The sequence below is a fragment of the Topomyia yanbarensis genome, chromosome 3 (assembly GCF_030247195.1).
Source record: "Topomyia yanbarensis strain Yona2022 chromosome 3, ASM3024719v1, whole genome shotgun sequence".
NCBI lineage: Eukaryota > Metazoa > Arthropoda > Insecta > Diptera > Culicidae > Topomyia > Topomyia yanbarensis.
The window spans coordinates 38,149,705-38,162,054 of record NC_080672.1 but is presented as its reverse complement, the minus strand read 5'-3'; the positions used below and the strand labels follow the sequence as shown (position 1 = coordinate 38,162,054).

Sequence of the window (12,350 nt, the reverse complement as noted above, 5' to 3'; positions counted from 1 at the left end):
TACGTGATTCAAGGAATTCGATGTTGAGAACATTTTGTGAATTACCTTTATAATAAATTAACTATTTCTCAAAAATCAATAAATAAGTTCACTTCAAAGACAAAATAATGTGTTGATAAAGAAACAGTGAGTTCTAGTATTTATTCCTTGGATTAGGCATTGCGTTCAATTATGAGGTAAATGTTGGATGGTATATCAATACACAGATCAACAAGTAATTCACCTAGTAGTGGGATAAAAGATTTCTAATATAATTATGCTTGTGGCGTCACCGAAAGCAACTGTATGTTTGAAGCCCAAAAATCTAGCGAAAATTTAGCTCTTTTGCAAGATTTAGATTATACTGGTTATGGCGCAAAAATTACTACTTACATTATTTATGATAAGAATGTAAGAATCAATATATCATAATAATATACCTATAAAAATAATGTCACTGCATTAACCATCATTTGTCATTCCTCACACAACCCCCCCCCCCCCTCCCATCTCTCTCTCTCTCTCTCTCTCTCTCTCTCTCTCTCTTTCTCTCTCTCTCTGTCTGTCTCTCTCTTCTATCGCATCTATCTAGCTATTTCTGTATCCATTTCTAAGTTGTGTGATAAGATCTTTTGCCAATCTGAAATATTTATTAATTGTAATTGCGAAGGTTTGAGAAAGCAAAACTATTTTTTGTCTGCTGCTACATCAACCCAACTTTAATTCAATTGACGTTTGACGATGAAAATTTCCAAAAGAGACATTCCACGTGCGATATTTAAACTATTCGTATCTCTATTGAATTTTTAATGAAATATATGCTCAAAGACTGAAAGCTGAAGCCAGCAGGATTGGACTTGGCATCAACGTTTCGAAGACAAAATACTTGAGAGGAATAGGTTCTAGAGACGACAATGTGAACCACCCGAGTTCGGATTGACGGTGAAGAAATCGAGATGGTCGACGAATTCATGTATCTGGGTTCAATGGTAACCGACAATGATAACAGCAGAGAAATTCAGAGACGGATCTTGGCGGGAAATCGTGCCTACTTTGGACTCCGGAGGACGCTCCGGTCGAACAAAATTCGCCGGCGCACGAAGCTGATTATCTACAAGACGCTGATTAGATCGGTAGTCCTCTACGGCCACGAGACCTGGACTATGCTCGTGGAGGACCAACGCGCCCTTGGAGTTTTCGAACGAAAGGTGTTGCGTACCATCTATGGTGGCGTGCAGATGGAAGACGGAACGTGGCACAGGCGAATAAACCATGAGTTGTATCAGCTGCACATTCGTTATATTGGTAGGAACTTTCATGAAAAATAACGGATCAAAGACCAAAAATATCCATAAATTAGATCCAGGAAAAGAAGTCTCCCAAAGTACCCACTCTCGATGGGGGATGCAACTACAATGTGTCTTCTAACTTATCGTCGTCCATATTTGGATATACTGAGTAGTTTGAACCATTTCTTTTTCACAGTATTGGTCTGTATAGGACTTCTTTATCCATATTTCCTGCACGAGAATTCCGAACGAAACAATACAAACACGGCTTTTATGCAATCGACATAGCCTAGACATTTCACACTATTTACTTCAAATAAAAACTTTGAAATATCTACCTGTCTCATTCACGAATCGTATTCTCCCTCTGTCGTTCTCTGTTCAAGGGGCTTGAAAGCACATGTGACCTTGTCTCACTTTACTATATTCAATTGCGCGTTAAAATACTGGACCAGTAAATTATGTTCTGCACATAAATCTTTTTTCGGGAATATGTGATCAAAAAGTAAACTTCGAATTCGTCAAGTAAAGAAGCATGAAAACAAAAAGAATAAAACCAAAAAAAGATGGAAGCCCTAGAAAGTCCATTGCATATTTATTAGCCTTTTCTCAGAAGATGGGATTTTCAAAAACATTTCATAACTTTCTGATGCAATGGTTTTCAAATTCGTACAATCCGGTTTATTCTTTTTCTTTATTCAAAAATGTTTTTGGCTTCAAATATATGACCATTTCATTTTAATTAATTAATTCATTCCGCATTTATTCATTTTGTCCATCTGCGTTCATTTTACTTATTTTATTCGTTTCATTCTTTGGATTCACTCTGATCAGTTTATTCTTTTTGTGCATTTTACTCATATCATTCATTGTTTTCATTGTATGCATTTTATTAATTTTTTCCAGTTTATTCATTTTGTTCAGTTTCTCCATTTTAATAATTTGACTACTTTTTCAGTTTTAATCATTTCATCCAAATAATTTATTTGATTCAATTTATTTCTTTATATTAATTTATAACCTTTTACTGTTGTTCAATTTTTCATTTTAATAAATGCATTTAATTCTGCTCATTTTCTTCTTTTTATTCATTTTATCACTTCAGCTCATTTTGTATATTAGATTCGTTTGTTTTATTTATGCATTTCATTTATTTTTTACTTTATTCATTTTGTTCATCCATTCTTTTTATTCATTTGATCCATTTCATTAATTTGATTCATTGTATTCACTGGATGAATTAAATCAATTTGATTCATTTAATTCATTTGATTCATTTAATTAATTTGATTCATGTGATTCATGTGATTCATTTGATTCATTTGATTTATTTGATTGATTTGATTCATTTGATTGATTTGATTCATCTCATTCATTTGATTCATTAGCTTCATTTGATTAATTTGATTCATTTGATTCATTTGATTCATTTGATTCATTTGATTCATTTGATTCATTTGATTCATTTGATTCATTTGATTCATTTGATTCATTTGATTCATTTGATTCATTTGATTTATCTGATTCATTTTATTCATATCTTTAATTTTATGCATTTCATGTTCAGTCATTCGTTTCATTTCATTCAATTTGTTAGTATGAGTCAATTTATTCTATTAATCTTATAACTATTTCTAAATATAATCTTAATTTTTATTTAATAACTTAATCTAATTTGATTCGTGTATATTATAATTTTGATTTCCATTAATTTTTCTACTCATTTTATGAATTTAAAAACCTATTGTTTCATTTTTTGCTTTACTTTTTTATTTCGGTCGTTTTGTTGATTTCTATAATTTATTCAGTTTATTCGAGATTTTATTCGTGCAAGACTAGAAACTGTTTTCATCCCACCTCTAATTGGGTGCCTACTTCTCGTGAGTTCTGCAAACTAATCCAATAGTGAAATGTGTAAGAAATGTCTCATCTCACTGCTAGGTGGATTAAATCGGTTTTTTGAATGTGAATCGATGACTGTTTTGAGCTCAAATAATATTTAAATTTTATTTATCCATCACATTCCCCACAATGGCTAGTTATGTTCAATACAATGGTGGAAATGTATATTACATATTCAGTGTGATTTGCACATACATACAATGGATCGACAGCCACGATCTTAAGATATTATGTGTTTACACTGAAACAGCGCGTGGAACCAGCGGTGGATCACGGAGGAAGATCCAGGGGGGGGTCTGGACCCTGCCGAAAATTTTCAACTTGTTATGAAATTTTAAACTAGTTTTCATTTTAAAGTAACAACCCCTCACTGCATACTCTTACCTAAGCCAATATAAGCCGCAATTTTTTTTTGGCCGGGATTAGTTGACGATTTTTAGAGTGATTGCATAACCTTTCTATATGAGAAAGGCAAAAACATTCGACTCAATGGAAGTTATATATGATAATGATTCTATTTTTACACTGCTTCTGGTGTAATCCGTTTAATAGTAATGAGTAATGAGATAATGCAGTCTTCTCGTGAATAGTACCAAAGTAGGTCCATTATATTTAATATCTTATACTAATTTTCTGTCGAAATTTCAGAATAGGATTTGGGTTTCGGGTGGCGAAACATACCAATTTTTCGGTAGTTTTAACTTGCCTACTGATTCTTAGATGAGCTGGACAAAACTACTGATATTTCAAATCGGGATTTTCAGTATTCAATCGCTCTTGTTACATAGATGTTTTTGGAACAAGCTACGGTTTATCGATACACTTTCAGTGAAACTACGGACATGAAATTCAATCTGAGCATCCTGTGTGACTCCCAATTTTGAAAAGACACTGTCTTCGTAAATATAAAATATAATAATTTGAAAAAGATTTGGGAATCTCCAATCCACATTTAGCCTACGCATAAAACTGCGAGTTTATTTGGGTTCATTCGCATTGCCAATCTCGTTTCCATAAATTGCTAAACTCCCATCACCCGCCCGAAACAAGCTGTCCATCCACTTTAATGCTCCTGAAAGACATCTGATTATCCGTTTGTCGTTTTTATGATGATAGCTTAGCCGATTGCTGCCCTCGTTCGTCGTCGTTGTCGTCGTTGTCGACGTTGCGTCTTTAATGGATGGAAGGATGGCTGGGCGGCGGGTGGCACCCAATCGTTTCGGTCTGGGTCTGAAAAGCACTCGGAAACCCAGACCCCGAGTCATCATTCGGATGTCGCTTGAAACGCAATCTATGGCGCGGAAAAAGCTCAGCATTTTCCGAAACGAAAGAATGACGCCTCCATCAACTTTCCCCTCCTCGAGTCCCATCACTTCGAAATCGACTTGGCTACCACGCCGAGTGGCGGCGGCGTTTTCGTCAGCGCACGTGTTTTTGGGTTTCTCGGGTATACATATTCGAGATAGCGGAAAATTGATCGTCATCGCAGCATATTTTTTTCCCACCCTCTGTCAGACCACCGGGACAGGTTGGCCCTGATGGAAAATGGCAAATTTCTGAATTTCGCTGTTGAGGGGGAAGATTTGCCATTTCTGATTAGATTCTGGAAGTACCATTATTTAATCTACTCAAACATTTGATTACAATGTGAACCTGATAACCGAAAGGAAAAAAAACACCCCACTGACCTGCTACTGTCCGATGCTTCGTCGAATGACTTTTCTCTTGCTCGCTCTCCAGCGAATTTCGGCTACCGGCTTGATTAGTCTTGTACTCTGTTCCTTCTCGTCTGCTTGCACTATCATAACTACTGCTACTTGCTTCCACGTCCGCCAACCGAACGGCGGCACTGGCCGGTGCTTCCAACAAATTTTCCGGATGGATACCGTGACTCCAAGTCCGGCTGTCATCTGCGGTCATCGTCGATTTGAGCGTGGAGGTGTAAACGACAAATGCCGTTGGTGCGGATGATTGATGCGTCGCCGCTGGTACAGAGTGAGCTATCATTAATGCAATTATGCAGCATTGATACATCATGGTGAGTAACATCAGAACGGCTACGGAGGCGTCGCTTGTTCCACATTAAGGTGTGCGACGGGGGTCGGGTTTGGTGTGAAGGACTGAAGCCAAGTTGGTTGTTTTTTCTTGATATTTTTTGGTTTTAACTAGATTAGGTAGTCGGTCGGTTGGCTTGTCCGAGTATTCAATGGTACAAGTCTGTGAATAATAGAAAAAAGCAGCAGGAAATTAGCATTGGGTTTTAGATTATGCGTGAAATGTGTAATGATACAGTGGTTTCGAACAGAACAGATGTGTTTGTGAAAATATCTTCGTTTGAAAATAACATTTTTACAGCTACGCGAAGTAGTGTAACTAGAACATAATCGATGCCTCGTCTGGAGGAACCCATGCCGACTCGAGCAGGACCAACCGGGGTCCTAGTACATAATTCTTCCTGATGAAGGCCACCCAGGTCTGTAATCTATGCCGTTGATCTCCCGATGCCTCAAACTGAAAGTTATTAATTTTCTCCCCGTATCATCTTTGTCCACCCTCCCTCCTCTGACTCTTATACACAGAAGTATCACCCCCTACCCCCTAAATATCTTTACGAAGCATTTTGCTCTTCCTGTCTCTTCCAGTTTTAATTGTTATATTGCATAATCTCGTTGAAAATGCCCAACTCTACTACTACTGATAAAAATAGCTCTAATGAATCTTTCCGAATCTTTACAAAATTCAATCACGCCCTCTAGTTTTTCCTAGTTTTAAGATGGTTGTAAAAAATGTCCCTTTAGTTAACAATTACACAGTGCTAAAGTGATTTTGTTCTTTTCTACAGGTTGTAGATCTCATCAAATGAAACACAAAGCAATGTATGAAAAATGGTGTATACCCTCAAAATCTTGATTCATAGCAAAAAAAAAAACATTTTTTCGAAACTATCTGCAATAAAAAAAATTCCGCTGTCATTTTCCAACCTATTTTTAATTTTTCCAATGGTATGCCATACTTTGTTATTTTGTTAAAAGTACTATGCGGTTATGGGACAACAATTCTGCTATTTTGTCATTAAAAATATAAAAATTGCTCAGCATTTTTATAGGGAAACCTCTTCGTTTTAATAAAAATTTAAAAGAACATTGATTTCCGCATTCAATGATCTATGCTTGAGCAAAATCGGTTGGAAAATGGCTGAGTTATTCATTTTTTCAACATTAGAAACCTCCTCGCATGAACTCTTAAGGGGTTAGTGAGGTATTGTCTCGCACTATAAGATGCTATAATTATATAATATATATTATATAATTTATATCTTCGGTTATTTTATCCAATTTAATGTTCAATGTTCACACACATACTTTTGAATGTATACGTAATCGAGCAAAAAAAATATTCATTTTCCTGTATATTTTATATGAGACCGTCTGTTAAAAAGTTGATGCGAGCAAGTTTCTAATTTGGGAAAAAATAATAACTCTGCCACTTTTCAACTGATGTTGATCATAATTTGGTCGTTGGATACGGAATTAAATGTTCTCCTTAAATTTTTATAAAAACAATGACGCTTCCTAATAAGAAGGTAGATTTTCATATTTTTAATGAAAAAATGGCAAAATAATGGTAACTTTCATATTGTTGTCACAAAACCGCATAGTACGTTTAAAAAAAGATCATAACATAGCATATCGTTGGAAAGATCATTTCTTCTTCTTTCCAAAACACTCAAAATTTAAAATCGGTTGAAAAATGACGGAAAAAAAATTTAGTGCCGTAAGTTCCGAAAAATCATTTTTTTGCTTTAAGTGAAGATTTTTGGGGTGTATTAAATTGATCAAACATAGTTTTGGTTGTTGACCTACAACCTTTACTATATCACTCAAAAAGTACATTCAATTAATTTTATTTTGTAGCACCGTGTTATTTACTCCAATAATCTCCCTGTTAAAAATGTCAAACCGTATTACCAATACAACTAAATGACCCCCTAATATTACTACAATTATATTACCCCCTCGTATATATGTATAAGATAGCCATACAGTCTCCTTACTTTCATTAAAAAACTCGATATGTAATCCCCTAGTTTCAATAAATTTAAAATGAAAAGCGAAAGAAATTGGCACCTTTAAGCTAATGCAAACGCTAAAAATTCGATGCCCAAGGCCTTAATCAAGAAGTTGTATGTTTCTCATTCGTGAACTGAAACTCTAGGATTCCATAGTCGGTTTTGTTTAACATAAATTTGAAAATATCTTTAACATTGTTATAGAAGTTGGCTATTTTGTTTATTTGTTTATAATTATAATATTATAAATTGTAGCGAAAAGTTTAAATAATGAATGCACGAAAATTTTAAATACAAATAAATGTTGGTATGCTTATTGGTCCTTTTCAAAACTACGCGAGAGCTGTATTTAACCGATACTAAGGGCTTTAGTACCGCCAAAAATTTTCGATCTGGTGAGAAATTTTGGTGTTTACCCATTTTTTCTCCTTAGAGGGAAATATAGCATAAACACCAACCCGCCTCGTCGCATAACTGTCATCGATGAGTAGCATAACCAGCGCACAAATGTCAAACAAAAATTACCACACCTATCTGCACAAAACAAAAACGTTCACAGGCGTGAAAATGAACAAAAATTTACAACTAAATGTGAACGGTACATAACAGCGGTGAACATCATGTTACCAAAACAAATACACTATACGGCAGTGGTTTTCAACCTTTTTCATTACATGTACCCCTTTCCGATTACAGATCCCCATGATGTACCCCTAAATTACCATCATTACCCACCTTGTCACAATCAAATGATTTTTAATTGGACGAAAACCATAACTTTCCAATAAAAAAACCTGTTCCTGAGCAGTCTCAGTAAACATCTCAATTCTTGATACACTGCAAGAACATATAGAGACAAATATCCGACAGGAATGTTAGAAGAAGTTTAAATTAAAATATCCTACATCATACACCCCCTACAATAGTCTAATATATCCCTGGGCCATGGGGGTGAATTCACTCCCGGTTGAAAACCACTGCTCTACGGAGTGTATAGTCAACATTAGGTATAATTTTGTGTGGTATAGGGTGAGAGCTGGCTCGAACACTTTGAAAACCTTTTTCAAGTGTCGGTCACTCCACCAATAACTGGGCATGATCCGCCAAGGGTTCGACGTATTACCCGCGTCATCACCGAAGATGCTCAAAGCTGACCCCGTAGTATCTGCACAACTGTTGCATCAATTATTCTACAGTATTTGGGACACCGCGACTTTTCCGGCCAACTTGATGAAAGGCGTCTTAGTGAAGGTACCCAAAAAGAGTGACCTGACTGTATGCGATAATTGGCGGGGCATCATGTTACTGTGTGTCGTTCTCAAAGTTCTCTGCAAAGTGATCCTGAACCGGATACAGGAGAAGATTGACGCAACTCTCCGACGGCATCAGGCAGGATTCCGTGCCGGACGATCCTGTGCGGACCATATTGTCACGTTCCGTATAATCCTGGAGCAAGTCAATGAATTCCAAGAGTATCTCTACTTAGTGTTCACCGACTACGAAAAAGCTTTCGACCGTCTCAATCACGAAAATATGTGGGGAGCCCTGAGATGCAAGGGAGTCCCTAAGAAAATCATCGGTCTAATTGAAGCACAGTACGAGGAAATTTTCGTGCAGAATATTGCACGATGGTGTCTTGTCTGACCCCATCCGGGTCGTGGCTGGAGTTAGGCAATCGTAATCGACGAGATCCTGGTAGGAGCGATTGACCGTGAACCAAATCGTGGGTTGCTGTGGCAACCTACTACTATGGAGCATCTGAATGACTTCGAATTGGCGTTGCTCTCCTAGCACAACGGCGCTCTAACATGCAGAGTAAGCTTGATGATCTTGCCGATCGCTCCTCAGCGGCAGGTCTCAAAATCAACGTCAACAAAACCAAATCGTTGGATATAAACACGGTCAACCATTTCAGTTTTACGGTAGCTGGGCAAGCAGTGGAGAATGCCGAAAGCTTCCAATATTTTTGTCGCCAAATGGCGTCTGATGGAGGAACCAAGATCGACATAGGAGCACGGATCAAGAAGGCGAGGGCTGCTTTTGCGATTTTAAGAAATATCTGGAAAACAATCAGAATAGTCGACGCACCAAAACCCGAATATTTAACTCGAACGTGAAATCTGTGCTACTATACGCCAGTGAAACCTGGTGCGTATCAGTGGAGAACACGCAACGGCTGCAGGTTTTCATCAATAGATGCCTGTGGTACATAATTCGTGTACGGTGGCCTCACAACTGGATCTCCAATGCTGAGCTCCATCGTCGATGCCATCAGAAGCCGATAGCGACAGAAATTCGAGAACGAAAGTGGAGGTGGGTCGGCCACACTCTGCGCAGGGGCGGAAACGAAATCTGCAAGCAAGCGTTAGACTGGAACCCAGCAGGACATCGCAGCAGAGGCAGACCCAGAGGCTCATGGCGGCGCAGCCTCAACAAGGAAATAAAAGAAGTCGACGAAAGTTTGACCTGGCAGCACGTCAAGGCGATGCATGGCGGGCAATCGCCCAGGATGGCGATCTTTCACGACGGCCCTTTGCACCACCAGGGATGCGCAGGAATAAAACAACACAGGGTGAGATACTCAGAAAACAGTTTAACGTATGCTGAATATTAAATATTAACCAGCCACCCTGTGCGGGTGCACCAATCCTGAGTGCCAGCTATAAGGGAATATTGGGAGACTTGACCAAGCGTAGAATTCTATTATTGGCTATCACGTGTTCCATTAGGTTCCCAAAAAAATTTCAAAAATATTTTTATAATTGTTTCGGTCCCTTAGGGCAATTTTAAAAGTTTGGAATGAAAAATCCTCTCCTTATTAAAAATATTCCGTGATTAAGAATTTTACCTTAAATGACGTAATTTTTTATTAAACTTTGAATGGACATATCTACTCGACTAATAATTACTTTCAAAGCACTCAGACATTATTTTATTCTCTATGAGCTAGTGAAATAATTTTACATAAATCGGAACATTGAAATAGTTATTACTTATTTGCACGACATTAAACGCAATAACTAATGTTAGGGAGACTTAACCAAGATTTTTGGGAAGACTTGACCAAATGGCAATAAGCTGAAGCAATATATTTTTTTTTGATATTTACTATGATGTGGTACCAATTGTTAATGTTAATCACGTTACGAAAAAAATACCACATCAAACATCAGTCTATATCTTATAGTACTGCACACAGAAAAAATAATTTGAAATTTTAAGTTTATTTTCATGCACATATTTGGAGCATGAATATAAATGTAAAATTAAGTTCCACCATAAATACAAACTTGCTGTGCTTTCTCAACGAATTTTATAACACGTTGATTGAAAATTACAGTTTCATTAAACGGGATACCAATAGACCTTAATGTATTTTTAATCCAACATTGGTGTAAAATAAATGGCATGTAATATTACAGGAACGAAAGTGTAAAATCATACGCTTTTTAATGCTCCCATTGAGTGCATCGAATTGAATTTAACTTTCAATCAAATTTTTGATTCAAGCTTTGTATGTTTACATTCGTATTGCAATATAAGCAGTACAAGGAAAAACAGGAAAAATGCATTAAACATATTAAACAGTCGATATTTATGAAATTTTATATTTTGTTCTGCTACCTAAGGATCTCGACAATATGGAAAAAACAGATTTAATCCACCTAGCAGTGAGATAAGACATTTCATATCACTGTTGGATAATTCATTAGTTTGCAGAACTCTTGCGAAGCAGGCATCCAACTAGAGATGGGATGAAAACAGTTTCTAGTCCTGCACGAATAAAATCTCGAATTAACTAAATAAATGATAGCAAATCATTAAAACGAACGAAATAATAAAATAAAGCAAAAAATGAAATAAAAGGTGTACAAATTCATAAAATGATTAATGTAAATCAATATTATAATACACACGAATCCAATTATATTAGCTTAATTGATGAAAATTTGGACTATATTTAAAAATAGTTATAAGAATTAATAGAATACATTGACTCAAACTAACAAATTAAATGCAATAAATAAAAGGAATGACTAAACATGAAATTAATAAAATTAAAGATATGAACCAAATGAATTTAATGAATCAAATGATTCAAATGAATCAAACGATTAAAATGAATCAAACGATTAAAATGAATCAGCTGAATCAAATGCATCACATGATTCAAATGAATCAAATAAATCAAATGAATCAAATGAATCAAATGAATCAAATGAATCAAATGAATCAAATGAATCAAATGAATCAAATGAATCAAATGAATCAAATGAATCAAATGAATCAAATGAATCAAATGAATCAAATGAATCAAATGAATCAAATGAATCAAATGAATCAAATGAATCAAATGAATCAAATGAATCAAATGAATCAAATGAATCAAATGAATCAAATGAATCAAATGAATCAAATGAATCAAATGAATCAAATGAATCAAATGAATCAAATGAATCAAATGAATCAAATGAATCAAATGAATCAAATGAATCAAATGAATCAAATGAATCAAATGAATCAAATGAATCAAATGAATCAAATGAATCAAATGAATCAAATGAATCAAATGAATCAAATGAATCAAATGAATCAAATGAATCAAATGAATCAAATGAATCAAATGAATCAAATGAATCAAATGAATCAAATGAATCAAATGAATCAAATGAATCAAATGAATCAAATGAATCAAATGAATCAAATGAATCAAATGAATCAAATGAATCAAATGAATCAAATGAATCAAATGAATCAAATGAATCAAATGAATCAAATGAATCAAATGAATCAAATGAATCAAATGAATCAAATGAATCAAATGAATCAAATGAATCAAATGAATCAAATGAATCAAATGAATCAAATGAATCAAATGAATCAAATGAATCAAATGAATCAAATGAATTAATTGAATCAAATGAATCAAATGAATCAAATGAATCAAATGAATCAAATGAATTAAATGAATCAAATGAATCCAATGAATGTAATGGATCAAATGAATAAAAAGAATGGAATGAACAAAGAAAATAAATTGTATAAAAAATATATGAAATAAATAAATAAAACAAGCGAATCAAATGAACAAAATTAGCTGAATTGATAAA

General features: G+C 35.2%; 1 protein-coding gene across 4 annotated transcripts in view; it reads right to left on the bottom strand.

Annotated features, from left to right (window-relative positions):
* Positions 1-12,350, bottom strand: part of LOC131690863 (uncharacterized) — a 362,721-nt gene that overhangs the window by 144,586 nt on the left and 205,785 nt on the right. For all 4 annotated transcript variants that reach the window (XM_058976933.1, XM_058976935.1, XM_058976934.1 and 1 more), the window contains one exon: positions 4,859-5,387. In XM_058976933.1, coding sequence (XP_058832916.1) covers positions 4,859-5,219 — 361 coding nt within the window. In that variant the 5' untranslated portion in view covers positions 5,220-5,387. The remainder of the gene's footprint in view (positions 1-4,858; positions 5,388-12,350) is intronic.